This window comes from Haemaphysalis longicornis, unplaced genomic scaffold, assembly GCF_048455015.1.
Source record: "Haemaphysalis longicornis isolate Haplotype H1 unplaced genomic scaffold, Haemaphysalis longicornis Haplotype H1 scaffold_1, whole genome shotgun sequence".
In the NCBI taxonomy this organism is placed as follows: Eukaryota; Metazoa; Arthropoda; class Arachnida; order Ixodida; family Ixodidae; genus Haemaphysalis; species Haemaphysalis longicornis.
Genome location: NW_027526203.1, coordinates 45,870,772 through 45,896,294, shown reverse-complemented (window position 1 = coordinate 45,896,294; position 25,523 = coordinate 45,870,772). Strand labels below are relative to the sequence as shown.

At 47.5% G+C, this 25,523-nt stretch overlaps 1 protein-coding gene across 2 annotated transcripts in view; it reads left to right on the top strand.

Moving 5' to 3' along the window:
• Positions 1-25,523, top strand: part of LOC144163826 (organic cation transporter protein-like) — a 152,703-nt gene that overhangs the window by 74,822 nt on the left and 52,358 nt on the right. For both annotated transcript variants that reach the window (XM_077694521.1, XM_077694523.1), the window contains exons 4-6: positions 5,678-5,832; positions 14,105-14,273; positions 23,995-24,142. In XM_077694521.1, coding sequence (XP_077550647.1) covers positions 5,678-5,832; positions 14,105-14,273; positions 23,995-24,142 — 472 coding nt within the window. The remainder of the gene's footprint in view (positions 1-5,677; positions 5,833-14,104; positions 14,274-23,994; positions 24,143-25,523) is intronic.

Sequence of the window (25,523 nt, the reverse complement as noted above, 5' to 3'; positions counted from 1 at the left end):
CGAGCGCGCGGAGGAGCGAGCGAGATTTTCCAGCGTTCGAACGAGAGGCGCGCACTCCTTCTTGGAGGCGGCGTTCTCTTGGCTCGAAGCGAGCTCACGGCTTTGCCCCTCTTCGTGCCCTCATTGAAACACGCGCCACAAGTAAGCGCAGAAGTTTTTTCTCTACCCTTCTTGCTCGCCTTTTCACCAACGCCTTCGGCACGCGAACATCGAAACGCGTTTACGTCCTCACGTCTAGGCTGCCGCTGGTCGGTTCCCGACTTCGGCTCAGCCACAGGTGACACCGGAATCCCAACTAGTTTAGCCCATATTTACCTATAGTCGGGAGCATCAGCTGGGAGTGACAAGGGCACCACGTGCTCATTAGACACCTCGTGGCTTCCAACGGACCCTATCTCGGCGTCCCTTGCCTATTCCGCAACACCCTCAGTAAGCGAAGACTGAAGCGTGTTCCCGTTCTTTCTCACTGTCAGGACTACAGTACATCCAAGCTGCCCTGTCTCAAAAGACGGCTCAGCCGCCCCAGACACCCGAATCACTACGAGCTCGGCTGGCCGTTTTTCGAAGTCGGTTACCTGAGCTGGTGCCAGGACGGAATCGGCTTGCTCAGTGGCGAGATCGTCATCACTCCCAACTTTCCTCGCAAATGAGGTAGTTTTCGAGCAACAATTCTAACTCGGGCTTCACTTCTTCCTGTTCGAGTTGAATTTCGTGCTCTAGGTTCTCGTTCTCCCGTTGGAGTCTCTCTTTTAGGGACGAAGCTCCTCTTGCTCGGGCCCTGTCCCGTCCCTCGTTGCTGCTGTATACGGCACGGCACTTTCGCCGATGCATAGATGTACATGTACCCAAATAAAGCAATGTATTTGCAATCTCCTCCCGCAAGGATTTTGTTGAAGCGATGAGTATTACTTGCGAAATCGTAAATCAAAAACTGGGCATTATCGTCGCTCCGCGTTTCCTCCTCCTTTCGACTTACTCTCCGCGGTTGACGGTGCGCGAGCCTTGCCTCCCATGATGCTGCGCTCCGCAGCGGTGACGTACTTCCGCTATTGCGCTGCTCAGACTGTCGTCTGCTACGGGCAAGCTTTGTTGACACCATGAATCCCGCACTCCGCTCAAGGCTGGAAAAGCGAACGAAAAATCTGGCCGCATGTATGCGGCGGCCTGGCCTTGCCCTTTCGCGGTGTACGTTGCTGGCGGCCTTGACTTTTTATCACGGTGAACTCGCAGCCGCACGGGGAGGGTCGTGCGCTCGTTCCCTTGAAGCACCGCGCACTGTTTATCCAAAAAGCGCCGTATCAGATGTGGCCCCGCTGGTGCCGCGTCTTGTTTTGCGGCGGTGGTAATTCCTGCCGGCAGCATGTGAAAAAGTCATATTAAACCGATACAGAACCCGTGCACAAAAACGCTTCAATCATGTGACCAGTTCAGCTTGGGGCGACGCGTGGTGGAGAGCGGCAACGTTGGCAAAACATTCTCCGCCGCGGCTCTGAGCTTTCTAGCGCTGGAGCCAGCGCCATTTCTTTGACAATCTCTAACATCGGTTGCCTCGGCAACAAGGCACAAACCACTCCAGAAGTCAGTTACGGTTGCGTGATCCCGGTTCAGCTTGGGGCCCCACTTCGCGAAATGTGGGCACTGCAGGTGTACCACTCACTCCCATTGGGAAGTGCGAGATGCGTTTGGCATTACAGGAGGCGATGGTGTGTGTGTTGTGGACGCCTTTGTTTCGCGATGAAATGCGACGTTGTGCTTCTGCGGGCGGATGGTGCTTCCCATGGTCTGGATTATCTTTCTCGAGCGACGTACGACTCAACCTCGCATGGGGTATGTGCAGTGTGCGTGGCTAAAAGTCATCTCGGCTTGTGCGCCAGAGTTAAGTGACTTGCTGTTCGTCCCCGCAAAGCGCGCGCGAGGTGAGTACCGAATTTACGACGGGCAGGAGGCAACCCATCCTCTGTCAATCGTGGTTCAGACTTTCAACGCATGTTGTGACGTTGTGTTCGTTAAAAACGCATCTCTGGATTGTTTTGAAGTTGAATAAAATGTATGCGTCAAACCCGGGCATTCGGCTCAGGGCGTTCTCTGCGATTGCACGAAAGAAGTGCCACGGGGCTTCAACGCTTTCTTTATGGAACGTACTCAGGTAACAGAATATCCATGTCGTGTTATGGCCGTGTTGCATTCAATACAAACGGTTAAGCGTTTGTTTTACACTTGTTTCGTTTGTCGTAAAATGCCCAAGCACTCCGGCACTCCGCTGGCAGATCAGCCGGCGAGCCGACGCTGAGCAGGCGACTCATCTCTTTGCCGGACGTACGTGAAAAAGTTGCCCAATAGCAGGATGTCTAGCTCATGACGAACATCAGGGAATCGATGATGTAGACATGTGAAGATGGCGGCGTCCAAAAACACGAAGGGAAGGGTGAGAAAGAAACGACAAACTTTGCAACAAAAGTGTGAGCTTTCCGCTGCGCGTAAAAGAGTAATATTTGGCACAGAGGACGTTGACGACCCAATCTAACGGTTGCGCTAGTTCATTTAGTGTGCTCAAAATGCCTTTCAGGGCCCCTTTAATGATGATTGTGGCAGGATCCCACTAGGAATTGGTCAACCAAAGATTGGCCGAAGAGGACAAAACGTTCAACGCGTTCGTTGCTACCCGACAAGGAGAAGAGGAAGAAGAGGTCTTTCATCGCCTCCGAGCTCAAGACACGTACCAGGCTGAACACGACACAAGACGCTCTGGAGAAGGCGACGGCCAAGGTGGCTAAAATGTCACACACCGATTTCGCCAACTTACCCATGGAGATTCTCATCGTCCAAAACAACCCCTACATAACCACCACAAACATCTACGTGGTCGGCGGGCTTGTCAACGGAGCGGTGAAAAGCTTGACGTGTCGAGTCTTTATATGATGCGCGGGCGAATGTTTCACGGTTTTACCGATAAGCATTTTTGCTTCGCCCCTCTCATCATCATTCACTTCGTGGAGATGGCGGAATTTTTTTCGAGCTTCTTTCTTTCCCTTCGGATTTGCTCGATCTCGAGGTCATACCATTGTATCTTTTCCTCGTGTTCTCGCCTTCTTTCCTCGCGTTCCTGTTCTCGCTTTCTTTCATCGCGTTCCTCACGCTGGCGCTCAGCCTCTGCCTCTGCAGCCTGACGTTTCGCGGTCTCCCTGCCATTCATCCGCTCAAGGCATTCCGACAGCTCGTCATCATCAGCCCCAACCGCGATTATGGCCTGCATCAGCTCTGGCTTCCTCAGCGATTCCGAAACATCCAAGCGCTACTCTTTTGCGAGTTCCAACAACTGCGGTTTTTTCAACGCCTTCAAATTCATGGCCGCTCTGGAGTACTGCTTTCCCACTACTCCAAAAATGTTTTGCGCGATTAACCCACGCGACAAAAACACACGCCCTACCAGCTATCCTCAGAACCCAGGTAAAACTCAGTGAAGAAAAGTCCCGCACTCACCATTGACCACCGTGAATTCTGCTAAGTCCGAAGCCGCCTTGACGTCCGTGTGTTGGATCTCGCACAGCTGGTTCTAGGTGCTACGAAGTTGCCATCCGACCGCTGCCAACCCGTTGTTGCGACGTTGTCATCCCACTGCTGACAACCCGTTGTTGCGACCGGGAAGAAGTACCCGAAGTTTAGAAGAACTTGTTGGTGGTCGAGTTGGTGCATCGAGTTGGTGCATGGTCGAGTTGGTGCAAAAAACTGCGCGATTTTGGACGGCCACAAAAAGGGAGGGAACACAGGACTGCGCCTGTCCTGTGTTCCCTCCCTTTTTGTGGCCGTTCAAAATCGCGCAGTTTTTTACTTTACGTTGAGGAATTACCCTAGCCGAGCTCCGTCGCCTCCGACATACGTGTGGTAGCGTGGTTTGAAGCGAGCGGCCAGCCAATGTCTCAGCCGTGAAGAAGTCCTGAAGCCGTAGGCAAACGTAACTGTTTACTTGATAGCGAGAGATGAGCCGAAGCCAAAGAACAATGCCCCGACAGGCGAGGTTACAGTACAGGACTCGAGCAGAGTGACAGCATTGATTCACTGCTCAAAGAGGAATGAACTACAGCGCTTGGGGGGTCTTATTTATACCCGAAGCGCCAACGGTAAAAAAAGCGTTCCCTCTAGATTGTGCACACGTCACGGCCGGCACAGACACAAACACAACGCTCTTTTCAGAGTTCATGAGCAGTCGGTAGTAGCGGCGCACGCTGAGTCCGAGAGAGGGGAGAGAGGAGGTCTCTGCGGCGGATGGGAGGCTTCCGTGTCCTTCGGACAAGTCCCGGCCTGTTGCGTCGGCACGCCACCGAAGTTTGATCACGCCGATAACGAGGCGCCACCGATGCAGACCAGTCGCAGCATGTTTGAATTGTCGGCTGCAAGTGTGAGTCACTCACAGGGAGGGCCTGCTTGAAATGCGCACGTAGTGGAGGCTTCACAGCACAGCCGAGGAGTATTGAAGGAAGCACAGCGGCGGGCTCATTCGTAACACTGGCAGCAATCACGCTCAAGAAAATGTTAACGCGACGCATTCTTTGTGCCGCCAGGACCGAGTAACGCCTTGCACTTCCATGAAAATGCATATTGGGAGGAAATAACAACGTCAATCGTTATTACAGCGTAAACGGAGATCCTTGGTCGAGCATAACTTTCAAAAACCAAATATAAGGAAAATAGAAAAAAAATTTCACAAACAATATCCCACATGGAAAATATGCATCTAGGCTAACAAATTAGGAATTGCGGGAGCATTTGACGGTTTTCGTTATTAAGAGTGAGCGATAAATATCCTTACCAAATCTACATGGTCTGTTTACACATCGAGGTCACACCATAGCCCAGAGATTCCTGGCGGGCTTTCAGGGACGGCTCCGGGCGCCTCATGTGCTTAACAAAAAAGACACCGACTTTCTGCAAGGAATGAAAAATCAGTTCGGCACAGTAGGGGTCCGCAAGACGCATCGCAAAGACAACGAAACATTGACGACGAAACTTTTGATCTTAGGTTGCCTATTGCACACTCTCGGAATCCGCTATTAAGGGGCTTCATCAGCACTTTCACGCTAACCTACATTTTTATCTCGCGCTCCTGTTTCAAGGGACAGTGGTTCAGGCACCGCTTGATCACCTGTAATGACAGAATAACTTGCGGAAACTGCTCTAAGCAGGACCACCCCGAGCGAAAACTGTCAAGCAGAGGAATTGCCCCGCACCATCTGTCACGGACCCCACCCGGGATATTCACGCCCGTGGGAAAGGTTTGCTTTGAAAAAACAGCAACACAATGGACCCCGAAATCTCCTTCACGGATGTCTGAAAGATGTTTGCCCCTTCCCCTTCGAGAGATACCCCGACGCAGCTTTCCCCACTGCCCGGAGGAACCTCCCTGCAGTGTGTGGCCTTCGACGTATTTGCACTCAAGGATATTCCCCACGACAAGGCAGAAAGGTGGCACGGCGTGTTAACATGTCACTCCCGTTTCCCAACCGCACAGAAGTATTCTCAGGTTGAAAATGACAAGGCCAAAGTGGTACTCTTTGAGTAGTCGCTCCTTTGCCAGCAACACACACAATACCCAAAGAAATAAGTATCAAATAGAGGAATTCATAAAGGAAAACCGGCGTTTCCCGCCCATGTGCCTTCTCACGGTGTGTTTTTGTTACAGTGTCGGGAGGCGATCGACGTTCTTCACATGCGTGCTGATCATTCTGGTGTTCGGCTCGCTTAGCTCGCTGTCGCCAGGGGTCGGCTGGTACAACGCTGGACGTTTTGTTGTGTCAATGGGCGTCGCCGGCTGCCAGGCCACCACCGTCTCACTTCGTACGTACACTTATGGTCTATTTTAGTACTCACAGCTTTCGTATTGCACGTCTTAGAACATTGGTATGTAGCCGCGATGTATATGGGTACATTAGATTTACAAATGCCAAAAAATTATCGAGGCCAGTTCTGTGATTTTCTCAGTGATAAAATAATGGTGCGCACTCGGGCACTCATCACCCATCAAGGACGTAATAGCGGGATCTTACAACAGCTACACCAGCTCTGCTTATTTGGGATGAGGCTTTAATGGCGTCACGCGAATTATTTCAGCAGCACACGTTCGGCTATGTAGAAAAGCAAAACTTCGGCATGACCATTCGATATCGAAAACTTTAAAATTTATATGACCCTTGCATGAAGATTGATGGCATAAGATACTATATTGGACAGTTTTCTTAGTAATGTGCAAAACGTAATGAAGTTTTCTATGCCATTAAAATTCTTTTAGTGAGCTTTTTATGTGTTTTAGCTTAGATTTCTACGGATCGATTGGTTGTTGTTAAGTGTAACCCGCCGCGGTCGCTCGGTGGCTAAGACGTTGTGCTGCTGAGTACGAGGACGCGGGTTCGATTCGCGACCACGGCGGCCGCTTTTCTGATGGAGGCGAAAAGCAAAAACACCCGTGTGTACGAGATTTCGGCGCACATTAAAGATCCCCAGGTGGTCAAAATTCATCCCGAGCCCTCCACTACGGCGCACCTCTTCGCCTGCAATGCGTCGGCGCGTTAAACCCTACAATCCATCCAAATGTTAAGTGTAGTTGGTGCTGGTTTTCCATCGTGCTGCACTTTTGTTTGTAGGTTGACCTTACATTTTGGGAGACATTTTGGGTATTTCTCATTCGTGTACTGACAATTTTGCCTATAATAAAAAATAAATTCCAAAGACGAAGCAGTGGATTCTGGTGAACCCCCCGCCTGTTGCGTAGCCACTGCAGAAAGATTATGCGCAGTAAGATGACCACTCTGGAAGGAATTGTCCTCTTCAGAGAAGTACTGCAAACATGCCTCGGTGTGAAAATGGAAAGATTTGGCGTGTTGATACTTTACCAAAAATGCTACCGAACGAGGTCCGATGGTCGCCTTGTCAAGGCTGCATGCTAGGGAATGACGTTTTGTTTCACCTTACTTGTAACATTGTCACGTAGCCAAACATGACTCCTTGTTGCTGAAAGAATGCTTTATTGCGCGAACTTGTGCTGCCCGTCAGTAAATTAACGAACACAAGCAGCGAGGAAGCATTCATCCAAGTGACGTGCACAGACGACCATCGGTGAATCAAACGCTGCGGCGTTTACCTTGCAAGCATTTATCTTTCAGCACTATTCTTTCCGGGAGCATCGAATGAGAACGTTACCACTGTCGACCAAAGAAAAATATGTAGACTAGTGAAGGCAAGCACAACCCTCTCCCTATCCAACAAAATTTACCGCCGCGACACACGACAAGAAGAGCAAACGCGCTTACCTCTGAAAAGTTAATATAGCAGTAAGTGGCTGGGCGGTAGTGACAAATTATAAACAAGACATCTTGGCCGTAAAGTGGTTTCTGTTCTATTTACAGGAAGTCCTTCTTTATTGATGATGTTACTTAATGAAAAGACATTCTTGTTAGTATTGTAATTGTCACGTCGTTTCCTTTTCCTCCATACTCGACACTCACCGTGGAGTCATAAATAGCGCCAAATCAGGCATAGCGGGTCATTCTTCCCGATTACTATCGAACCTATCATATTACGATCGCTATCATAGCACTGATGATTACTTTGTTAATAACCCTCCTTTCTCTGTAGAGGAAAGTATTTCGGCAGGGTTCGTTTGGCGAAACGTTCTGGTGGGCTCGGTGGCTGTGTCACACCAGTCTCCACTAACCAGCTGACCTGTGCCATGTAGGTTCGCAAAGCGTGCAACCTCTTTGCTAAAATATCGAGAAACTACTGCCTGGTACAACTTCCGAGCCCGCATTGCTGCAGTGCCATTATTGTTGATTGCTTCCATGCATGTCTCTCGGTTTTATTGTTGCGCACTGGTGATATCGAGGGCAATATTGGCCCCAGTGAAGATTTCTTAGGTAATCTAAGCTTATCACTGATGTCGAAGACATTGAGAAAAAACTGGTCTCTGCGAACAATAGCATATCTCAGTTAAGGAAAATAATGATCGAGTGATCTCGAAAAGCATTATGCAAACTTTTGCCACTAAAAGCTGAACTAGAAATGTTTAAAAGCGAGAGTACTAGGTCGGCACAGGAGATAAACCAACTTGTGTTACGTTTGGACGACGCAGAAAAACGATCGTGCCGCAATAACCTCCTTTTTACGGCCTTGCTAACCTATCTGGAAACGAAGCGTACGCGGCGTCGGAAAAAAAATACTCGTCGCTGTCGGCATAACCTTGAAATGGCCGTTGACAAAAAACTTGAAAAAAGAAATACAACGTAGCCGCCGCGGTGGCTTAGTGGCTATGGCGTTGTGCTGCTGAGCCCAAGGAGGCGGGTTCGACTCCTCACCGCGGCGGTCGCTTTTCTGATGGAGGCGGAAAGCGAGAACGCCCGTTTGTTCGAGATTTTGGCGCATGTTAAAGATGCCCAGGTGGTCAAAATTAATCTGGACAATACTATCAATCAGTCATTCAAGAAATACAACGTGACCACGAACTCGGTCATCACGATCCCAGGTGCCCTCACCCCATAATAGTAAAGTTCTCAAGCTTCAAAACCAAAGGCGCAAATCTTTCACAAGGCCCGAAATTTAAAGAAACTAGTTATAGCGTTGGTGAAGATTTTTCCTGTCAGGTTCTACACACCCGCAAACGTTGGTCGATTTTACCAAAGCTAAACCAGTGCCCTTCTTTTCACACTACAAAACCTTGTTCATTGATTCAAAGCGATATGTTTTTGACGAGGCTTCTCAAGAAGTGAAAGCCCTTTCATAGCAACCATACTGCAACAAAAAAAGATGCCACCCCCAAAGTGTTCCCAGAACTCCTCCTCCATCAGAACTCAGCTAAACCTTACCGCATTGCTCACAAATATACATACGTTTTCTTCCCAAGCGGAAAATGGTATCTAACCTTGTCTTGTCATCCAATAGCAACCTATTGATCCTTACCGAAACCTGGCTCACTAATGACATCTCAGATGCAAAAGTACTGAATGACCTGCCAAACTTTCATGTGTACCGTAAGAATCGCACTAGGCCACGCCGCGGCGGTGTCTGAATCGCTTTAAGAGGTCAGTTAACTTATTCTATCGCAAACTTTACGTCCAGCCTTGAGATAATATGGCTACTTGTGCATGCTTTTACCTCGGTCCGCCCTTCTAGGAGTTTGCGACAGACCACCTCATAGCAACTCAAATTACTCCCAGCGACTTAATAACGTGCCAAATAAGCTAACTTCCACGCGCTCCAATTGTTATGTTCTTGTCTTTGGTGATTTTAATTTCCCTGGTATCAGTTAAAACAGCGAAAATTGTTTAAACTGTCTCTTCTGCGGACGCCAAGGGATTTGTAGCACTATGTCAGTTTTTAATCTCCCTCAACTAGGGTCAGAACCCACACGCATCTAGCGCCATTCTACTAATACCTTAGACTTGATGCTAACTAACCACCCTCAGAGCTTGTCATCGATATCCTATCTGCGCCATGTAAACGATAGTTATACATGCAGAGTTTGTCTTCGCGCTTAATATCCACACTACTCACGAGAAAACAATCAATTTATACGAGAAGCACGGACTTGCTGCTTCTCTTCTAAACATTGAATTTAATCTTGCCCAATGATCCACAAACTGCAACTGGTTGATTTTATAAAAGAATCACCATCCCTTCCTAAAGAAAGCTGAGAGAAGCGCGACAACATCAAAAGTGCGTCGAAAGTGCGGACAAACTTTCGCTAAAAGTGTGTAAACCTTTCGCTGCAACTGCGTCCAATCGATCGTCAAACCCTCAGAGAGCCAACTCGCAAACGAAGAACGAACAACCCACGCGACGATTTTTGGCGCACTCAGTAAACGCATCTACGAATGATCTAAATGTATACCGATACGTGGTTGACCAGATAAAGGTATACTATTGTACGATGCATTCATGATCAATGCGTGTATTATCTTATCTAGAACTATTCCTTTTTCGGGATTTTCAAGTAACCATTTAAACACAAATGTACTTCTGGTTTCATGCATGCTCCGTGTGTCCAGAGATCTTATCAGAGCTTTTATGTCGACGAACCGGTCTATAAAGAACGGCACTAATTTTTTGAGAGGACGCCATTAGTCCCACCAGCAAAGCTTTCGCTTTAAAATAACCGCTCTAGCAAATAAGCACATACCTAAAAAAACAACTCGTGTCAACTGCCAAAAACCCTGTTTTACGAACTCATTAAAGAATCATCAAAATGAAAAAGGCAAGCCAAAGAACAGAATATATACAGCGCACGGCAGAAATACTATGTCGCAAAGAGCGACCATCGTGTCGCCATCAAAGACGCGAAATACAAGTTCTTCAATAACGATACGGCTCATACTAAACAATAATCCCAGGCGTTTGTGGCCGGTGATAAACACTGAGCAACCATGCATGATCACACTCGCGAGTGATACCGTTGAAGTCGTGCCCCATGCTGATTCTGTGGCTCCTTTAGGCGGAGCAGTTTAGGGACCCGGCTTGTCGCCGTAACTTGTCCGGGTCACGGTATCTAGACACCGCAGTCATGCGGCGTCCTGCACCCAAACACGGGCGTCGAAACGACAACCGCTTCGCCTCGTCGGGATCGAACCTGGGACCCACGCGTTAGAAATCGCTGTCAACCCCACTGCGCCACACAGGCTCAGGTTACTCATATGCAAAGTGTCGGGGGTGATCTTTGCGCTGCTCCATTGCCATGGAGGCTGCCGTTGCTAGGCCGCAAATAAGTACACAATATTATGAAACAAGAAAAATCATGAATGCATTAACTGCCCCAAATTAATGAAAACTCAATCCAGTGTCTCCTTATAGGACTTTTCAGGGGCTGCGGCGCCCTCTATTGGCTACTTTAAGCATCACCGCCAGGCTGACACTGAAACTAGTCAAGAGAGGGCACCACAGCCCCTTTGGCAAATTACTGCTCAGCCCTTGACAGCTTTCACGTTAAGTGGAACTGCTTTAATTTTCTTAACCAACATCATGTTCTGGTATAGATGTATCGATGACATTAACATGAAACTGCTAAAAACAATATGCACATTTCTGCCGTGTATTTCTGTTTACTTTTTTCACTGTCCCTTTCTGTAGGCAATATACCATATGATTGGAAGGTGTGGAAAGTCTTTCCATCATAATATGGTAATAGGAATTCTTCAACTAATTATCGTCCCATCTCTCCCACTAGCATTCCCTGCAAAGTCATAGAACACGTCCTTTATTTAGAAATCATGAAATTTTTAGATTCCAACAAATTGTCCACCCTTTCCAGCATGGTCTCCATCGAGGCCTCTCTTGCGAATCCCAACTGGCTGTATTTCTTCATGACCTCCATTCTAACTTTGACGCTAACCTGCAAACAGATGGCATATTTGTAGACTTCGCTAAGGCCTTTGACAAGGTTGCCCACCAACCTCGGTTACTAAAACTTTCCCAGCGCAACTTAGACTCAAACCTTCTCTACTGGGTCAGAGAATTTCTAAGCAGCCGCTCGCGATCTGTAGCAATAAATAACCATTCTTTAAATTCGCTTCCATCGGCGTCCGGCGTCCAACAAGGGCCTGTTCTTGTCTCTCTCCTATTTCTCAAGTATACCAATGACCTTTCATTGCACATTTCAAGTCATATCTGTCTGTACGCTGATGACTGCGTCATACACTGCCCTGTTACCAACACATCCTATCAGCTCGCCGTACAACCGGACCTTTTTCATATTCAAAAGCGCTGCGATGCGTGGCATCGCACCACTTAATCTTACCAATTAATCTTCACAGTTAATCCTACCAAATGTATAGTTATATCATTTACCCGACGCCATAATTCTGTAACCTCTCGGTGCAATATTTCTTATGTTACAATCGTTACAACCTTCGTTCAAATGCCCCGGTGTTTTTTGTCTCATGATCTTTCGAGAAAGACTCACATAACCAACATTATCGCCTCAGCCAACAAAATTCTTGGTTAAAAATGTAAGAAACAGCGCAAAGGACAGGATGTACAGTATACTCTACGTCCTGTCCTTTGCGCTGTTTCTTCTATAGAAGACAAAGACGCCGCGTGTTTGTCTTCTATAGAAGGCAAACACGCGGCGCTACTTTTACTCTACGCTACTTCTACTCTACGTCCTGTCCTTTGCGCTGTTTCTTCTATAGAAAACAAAGACGCCGCGTGTTTGTCTTCTATAGAAGACAAACACGCGGCGCTACTTCTACTCTACGCTACTTCTACTTTACGTCCTGTCCTTTGCGCTGTTTCTTACATTTTTAAACATGCACCAACCACCCACTTGCTCCCCGTTCTGAAGTTCTTGGTTTACTCAAAAGTAATCTCCACCATAATCCATCACATATTAAGCAACTCGCGTACAAAGCTCTCTTTTTCTGTAGACTTCATTGCGAATGCGCCATCCGGAAACCCACCAAATATATCTCATCAACGCATTTGAATCTGTTGAAAGCAGTGCCACCAGATTCATTCATTCCGCATACCCCTACGATATCAGCATTTCATCTTTAAAAGCACAATCGAGGGTGGAACCTCTTTTTTCGCCGTTGCTTCGCCACCCTTTTTCGTTTCCGTAAATTCTATTATTCTTCACACAACTGCGCACCTTGCGTCACCCAACTGAGGTACAGGGGGGATTAAAAGAAATATACGGACAGCGGAGCGCTCAGCCTCCGACGTATGTTTCACCAAATTCACTTATGGCTGCAAATTCGGTAAACTGCACAAGTGCGCACTTCTTAGTGGGATTATGATAGTGTGGCCTATTATTAGGGGAAGTGCTTGATCAAGAAGCGACACCGGTAATTTATTTTGAGGCGCCTTTTTGTCGCGGGCTCTGCGTTTCATTGTTCGTATTTCTTTTAATCCCCCCTGTAGGTTGCTCACCGCACCGGTCGCGCACTTCACTTTTCAGGTCATCGGACCGAGACCATCCCCTTAGCTGCCTTGTTCTTTCCACGTGCTGCTAAAGACTAGAACGCCCCCCACCCCCCCCCCCCCTCCATATCACCGCCATCACCAGCCCCTCTCTATTCACTGCTAAAGTAACGACTCATCTGTCCTAATAATTTTTTGTGCCTACGCATTATTGCTTCTGGTCGTCACACCACCCGTTTTTTTTTTGTACCCTTATTTGGGGATCTTGAAGGAAAATACAATGAAATGAATAAATTACTTGAGACTAGAATATTATCAGAACTATCCGGAGTCTGTGCACGGATTGACGGCCTTCGTCTATCCCGAGTTGTATCTGCTGGTACAAAGCGCTTTCAGAACCCTTTTGTACAAGTACAACTGTATGTTCACGTGTACGAATCGCCTTCCTCGTGCCATTACTGATATATTGACGTTAGTTTGTAAACCAGCCGTCACTGAACTTCTTTGTAAAGAGATCTTGGGCTGCACCCGATATTACGGATATTATTATGTCCCTGGGATTTTCTTTCTTCAAAACTTCTGTATGTTGCCTCTTCATGTCCAGTATTTACACCGATTTCAAACTTACCATTATAGAAAAGTCCGCCTCTAGACGGGCAGGATCAATAAAATTAAGGGAAACTACCCACCGCGGCAGCGCAGTGGCTAAAGTGTTATGCAGCTAATCCTCCGCAAACTTATTCAGTTTTCTTCGCGAATTGTTTGCATTGAGTCGAGAAAGAAAAACACGCTTGCGTCGATATAGAAGCAAACGTTAAAGATTCCCAAGTGGTTTAAATTAGTCCCTAGCTGTTTACTATGCGCACCTCATAGCCCGCCGGTGTATGAAAGTGCCTCAAGTAGAATATTTCAACTAGCGCCACTTACGCATGTTATTGTACTTATTATATGGTGAATCAGTACAACCTCGCCCAGTTCTCAGTCGCATAGCCCAGCAAGTATTAGCCCTAAGCCATAGATTCAAGCACTGTTCCCAAATGTTTCGTATTTATGCTCAAAATAAAAACAGATTGATTGATTGATTGATTGATTGATTGATTGATTGATTGATTGATTGATTGATTGATTGATTGATTGATTGATTGATTGATTGATTGAAGACCGACACTGCTGTGTGAAGAATTCTCCCTTTTCCCGCTTGACGCAGTGATGGAGGTGATGCCTCCGCGCTACCGGATGTTGATGAATGTGGGCTTCGGGATCGGCTACACCATTCCGCTGCTGCTACTGCCTCTGCTGGCCTACCACATCCGAGACTGGCGCTACCTGCAACTGGCAACGGGACTCTCCGCTCTCATGATGGTGCCGTCCTGGTTGTAAGTGCGCTATGCGCGAAAGTGAGCGCTATGCTCCATGTGAACGGATGCATTCCCCGTTTAGAGATTATTTTTCGACTGTAATTGTAACGGGCTGTTCATGCTCCAGTTTACCAATTTTTGAAAAATAGGCAAAATATGTATTTCCCACTCCTTTGCACTCATAGGCGAACGCTAATCAATAGAGAATCGGAGCCGTAAAGTTTCTTAAAAGGAATTCATTTGTAACGCTTGATTTATTGCTTAAAGGGCTACTGAAGTGCTTTTAAAACCGGGCAAAACTCTACTTTTTACAATTATTACATTGGTCAGTTTATGCCTGTAAAGTTTTTTTCGTCATTTTTAGCTTGGGGACAGCGGTATTCGTCGTTAAAGTTGGCCCTACGCCCCGCCCACCGCTCCCTGCCGCATCGCCGGAAGAGCGAGAAACTGAGCGGCAGCGACCGGAAGTAGCGTCATATTCGGAAGACGGCCAGCGACATGAGCCACCGCGTCGCTGTGTCCCAGTTTTCTGGGCGAAGTTCCGAATTAAGCAGGCGTGTAATCTGCACTTTATTAATCATCATTGTCTTCCGCGTCGATTTTTAACCGTAATGCTACTGCGTGATTCCCTAATGCGACTTCTAGATACCAGAGATTTCCCACCCGAGCGCCCGTGGCTACTACATTGCCTTCACGAGTAGTCGCGGGGCCGGCCGTGTAGTCGGGTGCTCTGTGTTTCATACGCGAAACGATGGGCTCAAACAAATACGGAGGTACCCCAAGTTACTGAATTATTATAAGGGAATTAGAAAATTTGTGGGACCACAGCGCTCTGGGCTTTCGTTTTCCCGATCAACGTTGTTGGCTGTGACGACAGCTTAGCTGAATAGCTAGATTTTAAGAATAAATCAAGCAAGCTGAAAGCATGAAGCGTTTTTTGCGCGCGGGAGCGCTCCGCACACTCGCCAGTCGTGCATGCCCGTACTAGAGTGTAAAACTTCGAGTACACTCTACCCGTACGGCGCACGAAACGTTTCGCACCACACATGCCGCGGCAGCGACTGCCCTTCGCTGCCGTCCAGAATCAAGGCCGTCGCGAAAAGCAAGGTAAACGTGCAAGAGAGGATGATAGTGTGGTGAAAAATTGTGCTAGGGATTGTCATCCAAGGTGATTTCGAAAGAGATGATCGAATTTGTATCGCGATGCGGAGCGCCGACCGGTCGCGGAGGCTCGTCGACGACAGCAAACGAACCGGCTGAGCACGAGATGCGGCGAGAGGCCGATGGATGGCGTTACCTGCGCGCAAGAATGAGCACAGCACCGATCGCTAGAATGACTGTAAACGTAGGAATAAGGTTCCACATGCGAGAAAGGGGATGATAGAGTGGTGAAAAACTGTGTTAAGGATAGCCATTTGCAATTGTAGAGATAGCGGCTACCAACTAGCTCCCTTGGTGCTGAGCCTAAAGTTCCCAACGTCAGCGGCGATCCGTGCAACCTGAGCCGGCTGGAGCTGTTGGGAAAGGCGTTCTAAAGCTCGTCGGGGACCAGCGTGCTGCGCTTGGGTTCCTCTACCTTTTGGGGGGCGACCAACGTTCGGCTCCCCTATTCTAAAACACGCGTATGTGCAGCAATGCCACGTTCCGCTGACCGGCCGAGCAGCGACACGGCACCAGCACCTCTGCGCGACGCGGCGACCAGCGGCGGCCGCGCTGCCTGTGCGCATCGCAGGCCGCTCGCTGCACAGAGTGTGTTACCGCCTGTCCAAATATAAAAACAGTTCCACATTCGAGGATGGGGATGATGGTGGGTTGAAAAATTGTGCTAGGAATTGTGACTAGCGCTGGTAGTGAAAGCGGCGAACCAATGTCTGCGCAACTTCCCTGCACCCGAGAAAGAAGTCGGCCATGAGTCGTCGGGGGTGAACCCTTTTCTAAAGCTCCCCGCGAGCGAACCTGTTGCGTTTATACTTCCCTCAGGCTCTCCTATTTTAAGCGAAGATTGTGTGAGCCCTCCATTCACCAGAGGACCTTCTAGCCCGTATCTGAACGGGAACAGAATGAGATCTTCAGGAAGAGCGGTTCCCGCAGCGCCGGCACCTCCGAATATGACGTCATCTGCCGCCAGCCAATCGCGAAATGCAGCCAGGGCTCTCACCGTGCCCGCGGGCAGGGGTCGTTTCTTTTGACGAGAAAAGATGGTTTGGGTGTATTTACACATAAAATAAACATGTTTTTCGAATTCAGTGTCGGCAAAACCAGAATGTAATGCCCCCAACAAAATTTTTTGAAAAGCTTTTCACCAGCCCTTTAACAGCGGGTTCGACTGGAAATTTTGTTAAATTCGCCCCCCAGATCGGTGATTGGAGAGATAAATTAGGAAACTATTTCAGTAACTTCTAATGTGGAAACTTTACCTAGCGATCTCGAGAGGGAAAGCAGAAAGCGCCTATTTTTGTAATGTCGACGAGCGCGGAAACTTCACAAGTGAACCTCAAAGTGTTGCCGCAAATATCTTTCCAGTGGCTTCCAGTGTGCATCACCTTGTCGTTATTACGTTACTGCCTTAACGCTAACGAATATATTCATAAATTCAGCAACTTGACACATATAATCGCGATTCCATGGTGGTTTTTCTTCTCACTTTCCCCTACCTACCCTTGAACCCCGAACCCGTATATCTGGGTCATCTAGAATCACGTTTTGAGCCCTGCACGGGCCTGAATTCCGGGCCCGGGCCCTGCCCGAGCCCGCTTTATAAATCCTGATCCCATCCCCGGCCCGTGACACCTAGCCTGGGCCCGGCCTGGGACAAGGCGTCCATAAGTGAGCCCAGCCCGAGCACAGCCCGAGCCTGTCGTTTAAGCCCAGGCCCGGCCCGGGCACGGTCATTTAGTTCTAAGCCTAGGGAGAGCCCGCGTGTGCTTTAACAGGCCCTGGCTGAGACGCTGAAGGAAATGTCTTAAGTATGTTTGGTTGAGTGCCCTTCGTAGCGAACAATCAGACGGAGCATGTAATGTGTACACCCCTCATGGATTGAAATGCAACAATTTAGGGTTAAGTAGTGCGCGCAATTTAGCTTCCACTTTCTTCAGTTTGCGTTAACAGGGCATCTGTACAGGCTAGTTCCTTGATCCTGAGGTGAAGGATCAAGATGCAGCGTGAGATATGGGAAACCTACTGCATGGTGTCTGGAAAAGAAGGCGAATACGTCAGCGCACCATCTATCACGTTATCCAAAAGGCAAATAGACTTCTAGTCACGCTAAGTGCTGAGCATGCGCTCCATATAAAACCGTGTGCAGTGGTGGTGGTGATTATGATGATGATGATGATGGCTACTGGTTTCCCCTTCGAAGCAGGGTGATGGCGTCATCTTACGAAAAAGGACTATATACCCATGTTTTAAACTCTTGGTTTATACTAGCGCTGCTTAGGGCAGGCACAAAAGGCTTATTAGGCACGAAATACTTTTTTCCCCTGTAACAGGTGGTAACTGTCCTAGGCAATATTCCCCTCTCTGCTTTTCGTCCACCAGCATTCTAATCTTCTTTTCGTCCCCTCGACAGCCTTGAAGTTAACTTTGAAGTTAACCCTTAAATCCTAGGGCTTCTGGAAGCCCAATATTCCCTTCATGTAGATTTGGATGGATACCCTCACATTCTAACACTATGTGCCGCATAGTTTCTGTTTCTTTTCCGCAGACCACGCATACCCTATCATTTTGTGAATACTTCCCCACAAAACTCTTAGTTCGCAGGCAACCTGCTCTAGCCTCAAAAAGCAAAGCACTGCCCTGGGAATTATCGTAGAAATTTTCCTTTCTGATGTTCAATTTCTCACCCTGTACATCTCTAACGACGTTTTTGCTTCCATTTTTTCCCTCCATTTATTCGTTTCAATCTCCCTTGCCTCTTTTTTGGTTACCTTGGCTGTTTTAGATTCTCCACTGTTCTTTCCGTATTTCATCGTTAGCCTTCTAGTCTTTCTTAACCACTGCATGTCCACGCTTTTCAAGTATAGGTACCTAAAAACCTTAGCTGCCCACCTTCTTTGATCTATTGCCCTCAACCTCATCTCAAAGCATATTTACTCTGTGCTTCTCTAACTTCAAACGACGCCCAGCCTATATCTCCCTGAACTGCTTCGTTAGTTGTTTTTCCATGCGCGCCTAAGGCCAAACGTCCTACCGTTCTCTGGTTTACTGCAAGGCCTGACAGAACGTCTGATTTTAAGCAGACTACAGCATTCGCAAACGCGAGACCCGGAACCATTACTCCTTTCCACATTCTTCTTACTACTTCATATTTGTTACACCCCCCCAGCGCTCTATGCTTCATTAAGGCTGCGTTTCGCTTCCCCTTAACCTTCAGTTGCTCCTCGTGCGTTGTTAAGTAGTTATCTCCTTCGTTTATCCAAACTCCCAAATATTTATATTCCTTCAACTCTAGGTAATTCATCTTGCTGGATAGACACTACGTCAGTGGTAGCGTCATTGAAAACCATTATTCCTGATTTTTCTGCGCTGAAATTTAACGCGAGGTCGGTGGCTTCCTGGCCGCTAATATTTATTAGCCGCTGCATATCGGTTTGGTTATCAGCTAAAAGAACAATGTCGTCTGCGTATAACATTCCCGGAATATGCTGTTGTACCAGTTCGCCTTGTAGCATATGGGTTAGGCTAAACCCTACTTGACTTTCTTCCAGTTTCTTTTCTAACCCCGTCATATAAAGCATGAACAGTATTGGGCTCAAAGGGCATCCCTGTTTCAGCCCCCGATGGATGTTGACCTGCTGGGCGCATTTCTGTCCTTCCCATGTATGGTGTACTCTATTGTCTTTATAGATCGCCTTAAGGAACTGTATTAACTCGTCATCTTACCCCTGGAGTTTCAGCGTTCTCCACAGCCGTTCTCTATTTACGTTGTCATATGCCCCTTTAATGTCCAAGAACGTAATCCATAGTGGTCTATTCTGTGCTTTCGCAATTTCAATACATTGCGTTATCACGAACAAATTGTCATCCAGTCGCCTGTCTTGTCTAAATCCATTCTTCAGTTCCCCAAGTATTTCATTTTCTTCCATCCATGCTTGAATTTCTTATTTTATCACCTGCATTACGAATCTATACACCACTGACATTACTGCGAGTGGTCTGTATGAATCAATACTGGCTTTATCTCCCCTGCCTTTATATATTAAATTCATCCTACTTTCTAGCCAGTCCTCTGGTATTTGTTTCGTTTCTATCACCTTATCTATTGCCCTCATAAACGATTCCTTACTTTTAGGTCCAAGCAGGTTTATCAGTTGCATTGGTATTCCGTCCGGGCCCACTGCTGTCTGGGGGGAAACCTTTTGCTCTGCTTTTATCCAATCAAGGTTGTGCCAACTTATTTCCCTTTCCACAGTCTTCTGTGGCCCAGATGTTATCGGTGCAGCTTTCCCTACCACTATTGCCCTAAACTTCTCACTAATCACTTTATGAATATGCGCCAACGCGTGCTCTCCTTCTAAATGTTTCCCCTCCTCATCAATCCGGAATTTCTGATGGTTGTCGTTTTTTGAGCGTAGTAATTTTACATGGTTCCAAAACTTCTTGGATGCGCTGTTGTCCTTCTTCCGTATTTCTTCAATCCATTGTTTGCTTTTCTGCTTGATCTTTGCTTGCACCATTTTCTGCACTTCTAGTTTTTTCCCTCGGTAGATATTCCACTTCTCCTTCACTACCTCCCGTTCCATACCAGTTCTTTTTGCTTCTCTGTGTTCTCTCGACGCCTTTCTTCGCTGGTCAATAGCCTCTTTTATTTCCTTATTCCACCAGCTTCTCGGCTTTCTCTTCCCTTTCAGTCGGTTTCGTTGCTTTGCTTCATTCATCTTACCCTTTATGAACGCAAATATTTCGTCGTAATCCCATTTTTTGTATGGGTATTTCTTGATTTCATCTTCCAATCTATCAGCGATGATCTTTAACTGATCATTGTTCAAATTAGTTCCTCGTATTGTACCTATTTCTACATTTGTCCGGGTTGCGCCTCCAAAGTGCAAGCTAAACCGCTTGTGGTCGCTTCCTAAGCTGTCTGTTCCATTTTCATCTATCCTCATTTCCCGCAGCCTTCCGTATACTGTCTCGGATACTAAACTGTAGTCTATGCTGGACTGTCTGTTACCGCTTTCCCACGTCATCTGTCCGTCACACTTGCTTTCCGTGTTTACTATTACAAGCCGGTTTTCCTGACATATATCTATCACTAGAGAACCGTTGTGGTCTGTGTATCCATCCAAACATTCTATATGGGCATTCATATCTCCAACAATCATTATTTCGCCCGAATCTTTGAACTCGTTTATAACTCTTCCCAAACAGTTTACTATTTCCTCATTTTCCTCCCTAGCACTACTTCCGGTCCACAGATACACCACTCCTAACCATGTATTTTTCCCCTCTATGGTGCCTCTAACCCATAGATGCTCTTTACAGCTTTTATGCACTCTCTGCCAGTCGGTCCCTTGTTTAATGAGCATGCCAACACCTCCCCCTTTCTTCATTCTTGTGGTCCGGTTGCAACCTTCCCAGACATAATTGTCTATGACAGGTGGGGCTTCTAGGTCTCGGAGGTGAGTCTCGGCTAAAGCGTACACGTCTATTCCTTCCCGTTCAAGTTGCTTTTGAATTTCCACCCACTTATCAGGCTTTCTGCCTCACTGCATATTTATGTAGCTGCATAAATATTTATCGCCTTTGTTTTTCCCTTTCCACTTGCGGGGTCTATTCTTGTCTTTTACAAAATTGTTTGCTCCATTGTTTCCACTTAAATCGCTTCTGTCAACGCTCTCAGTTACGTCTGTAGGTTCTCCATTTAGCTCTAGGCCTGGCTGCCTCCCAGCGTTGAGTGTGCATGTGTCCCTTACTTCCCTTTTGTCTCCTAGTTTACCTTCCTTAGCTGCACAGGGCCCCCTAAAAAAGCTACCGCTCTCCCACCTAAGCGCCACCCCACCTTGTTTCCTTGCCTGGGGCTGAAGTGAATCCCGTCCGACTGAAAAGCTTGCCTATGTCCGATGCTGCACACTACCCTGTTCACGTCTATCACTTCAAGCCCAATTTCCCTGCCGCACCTCACGATCTCGCTGTTAGCAGCGAGTACTGCCCTTTCAGTGTGCACGCCCTGCTTCATCACCTCCGGCACGGTGCAGTCTGCAATGAGCACATTTGGGGCCGTCGCCCGCAGGTCCTTTACCCCCTTCGCTATCTCCTGGCCAAGTTTTCCCTCCTCTCCCTTTAGAACATCGTTAAGCCCTGCGTCAATCACCAAAAGGTTTCTAGCTTTACTAGAAAAGGCCAGGTGCCCTTCGCTGCAGTCATCACCGTCTGCATCGTTTGACCTGGGAAACACCCCACCTTCACACGCTTATCCCCCTTTACCCTTTCCACTATGGCAGCGCTTGAACGTATGGCAGAAGTTTGAACGTATGCTAATCACATACGGTCAAACTTCTTTTTTTGTACTCTTTTTTTGTACCTTTCTTCCCCTTTTTTTGCGCTTCGTCCTGCTTCAAGGCTTCCGGAACCAAGGAGGCCTCCCACAACGTAACTCATACAGTTTAATAAATGTTTATTCCTCCTGGTCCTGCTTTGTAGTCTTTCTCGTCTTTGTTCTACTAGTCAAAGTTTAAGCACTCAAGCTATTCAGTTCACGTCACATGGGCGTGATAATAGCTCGCTTTACGTCGGGACCACCATCACCTTTTTTGACCAGTCTCTTGGCGACATCACGTGCTTGTCTGGGGCACGAGTTGGTATGCTGAGTTTTTTATGCTGTTTTTCAATGCAGGAGTAATGTATCTGCATTTAAATGTTTCACAGGCAGTGGTTGTTCAGCGGTGCTGTTTTTCTAGCACGCTCGTTCGATTCCCGGTTACAGCAGCCGTATTTCGATGTATTTCAACATGTAAAGTACACGTACTTAGGCATGGGTGCAGAGCTCCATGCTGCCTGAATTAATCTGTTTCTGCCTACCGTGCTCATTGTAATAGCTTGATGGCTTAGTTATACCAACCTTTTCTAGCATACTATTGATGCAGCAGTGCATGAAATGCCGTTAAAATAAAAGTACAGTGACTATCATACCTAGGAAAAAACGTTTTTAAAACTGTGCGTGCAATTAACATGAAGACGCTCGTGGAAGGAAATTCAGAAAATTCTTTTTAATGCTCTTTTGTACACTTCATGCCGGAAATATTAGCAGCCCAGGCCAATGAATCAAGCCAGAAGCCGGCCCGGCCCATATACTTCGAGCCCGAGCCCAGCCCGTGCCCGAGCCTGCCATCAACGCTACGGGCCGCCTGGCCCGGCCGGAGGGCCGGTCCCGTGCAGGGCTCTAGTCTAGTATAGCTCCCCAGGGAGGCCGTGTTTAACGGCCATCCGGGAGCTTCGCCATACTGATGTTTGTATTTGTGTAAGAAAGCCACGCGCGTACGTGAACGATGCGACGCCGGCGTTGACGGCACCCGCGCGGCCGTGCAGGGCTGTGCGAGATATCCCTGACCACGCTTGCCGGAACGCGCCGCCATGGTACAGCGTAGTTTTCCAATCTTCTTAGATGTTGCCATGCGTCCCTATATACGGTTCAAACAAATGCAGATTTTTCTAAATCTTGATGCGTTCGCTGTTTTATGGCAGTTATGTGGCATTGTATAGATTTTTAGCGCCCATTTGAAAACAGGGTTTCTTCCCTCATTCACACCGCAATTCCTAGTTTCGTCTCTTATTCAGCTCCACGCTGCCAAGCACTTCTGCTAGAAGGGTTGTTTTGTTTTACCGTTTTAACGACCAACGTATTGTTCTAATTGACAAGAATGTTTTTCCACCGGACTAGCGGGGAAAAATGCTCAAGGATAGGAGGTCATTCGCCAATTTGAACACAAATAGGCTTCTATTTAGGTAATAGTTTAGTGTTTATTTCACCTACGCCAGCCTGATTTTAAAAATAAGCTTTCTATCCCTTACTAATGCTGTTCCATGTCGCGCAACAGCGCCCTGCAGGAAATCAACTTTACACAATGGGTTTCACAAAACGATGATGATGATAAGCGAAGGCACATCAAGCGCTTCAAGGAAAAAACGCTTCCCGTGGTCAGAAACGACCCTGGCTCCCTCGCGTTATGAAACTGATGTCTATACGATTACGCCATTTTGGCACGGTTGAAGCAGCTTCGCGTTCCAGCCGCCTTTCTCTAGAGGCTTTGATTTCTTGATACCGAACCGCATGTTCTTCATCTGTGGTTGGGTGATTGATTGTTGAGTTTAGCGCGCCGAAGCTACTCCTGGGCTTTGAGGCGCACCGTAGTGGAGGGCTCCGGATTAATTTTGACCACTTGGAGATCTTTAACGTGCTCCTAAATGTCGATCCACTAGCGTTTTCGCTTTTCGCCTCGCATCTGAAAAGCAGCCACCGCCGCCGGTATCGAGCCCGCGTGCTTGGCCTTAGCAGCACAACGCCTTACCACAGCGGGCAAAAACCTGTGGTTCGATAGCTGCTAAGTGTAAATAAGGAACATGGCCAGAAGTTGTATTTTAAGCATTCGGCCTGGGAAGGCGTAATACAGCAAACGGTAATTTGTGCGACCATTCGACCCTCCTTGGAAAGTGCCTGAGGGCATTCATCCTGTACAGTACTTCATAGCTACGTTAAAAAGTCGGATCGTAGAAGTAATTGTTTTTTTTTTATCCTTCTCACTAGCTTCCTGCAGGAGTCGCCTCGCTGGCTGCTCACCAAGGGCCGCATCGACCGCGCTGAGCAGTCGTTGGTCCGCATCCTAAAGATCAACCGGCGACCCGTGCCCGACATGGACCAAGTCATGAGCGACCTGGCGATCTTCTCCAAGTCTGTGAGCGTCCACGCACGTCGACTGAGCATGCACTGTCGCGAGGCTTCAGCGAGGAGCGCTTATGGCGAGAGTCGGCGGCATCCTTCATTGGTTTCAGCTACGGTTGAAAAAGAGAGAAGGCGTTTAAAGGAAACAAGGATTGCTATTGCATTCCCTCAGACAGGTCGCTCTTAAAACTTACCGAACAATGCAAATGATATGATGCACCTAGCGGAAACATTGTATGCAGATTTTAACGCTGGCAACGTTGTACCGTGTAAGATTTCTGGAATGGCAAGCTTGGTTCTAGAAGTTGCAACCATAACTAAACACGAGGCGCAGAAGTGGCTCATTTGAGTGCCAGCGCTCACAAGCTTTTTAAATTTTCTTCAGTTAATGTGAGATCACTTCCCTTGAATTCTGAAGTATAACAAGAAAATACTGAAGCTTGTTCCAATGCGATAATTGCGTGGTCAAATTTTGTTTCTACGTTGCCGGGAGTAGTTTTGGTTGCACTTAAAGAACCAACGTAAACACGTCTTGGGCACGGCAGCCCTGCCAAGCAGCCCACGCCAGTACCTAGGCATTTAGCCAAACGTTTGCTCGCCGGCATAATGAAGGAATTAACAACGAGCGTGGCCGGACAGCAGCCTTGGCTCTTTTGGCCTGCACTTCTTGCTCAGGTTTCATATTTATTTCTCTCGCCACTGGCGCCTTTCATGTCCCAGAGTGTGGGCTGACTGTTTGCTTCGGTCCGCCTACGAGGCCGATTCAGAAATTGTTGTCATTCAACAACCCCAATGTGGAAGAGGTGGGCGTTGCGTATAGTCGCAGGTGGGTGTACCTGGTGTGCGGCTGCGCCGCTGAGATGGAAATTCGTCTGTGGCTTGCTGGTAGCAGCACCAGCGTCACAATGTCGCCAAGAAAAGGGGAAAAATCAGCATCGAGCGCAGCCGCTGTTCCGCCGCCAAGGCTGGGGTCGTAGCCGTAGTCATGTACTTCATTGCTCTCAAGCATAAAAATAAACAATACTTCTAAATGCAGCCAAATACGCAAGCATTGCTTTACTGAAGAACTAGAAGAGAGATACAGGGGGACAGTTTGAATATTTACATTTTACTGGCGCCTTGAACACGCTGCAAAGCCCCCATGGTTTCGAAACTGCTTTCAAAAGTGTTTTTTTGCGATTTTTCCAGAATGAAAGTGAACCACTATACAAAAATTGCCAAGAAGTTCTACATTACCCCGCAACAAATATTTGCTTCCCGGCCAACGGTTAAATGGCTGGCTTCTTATACAAACCTTCGTACCTTGTCCCACCGAGAACAATAAAGGTTTTGCGTTTGTAGGATTTCAAAATAAGCTGGTCACGCACGTATCAAGTAGCCTGACAAGGAATTAT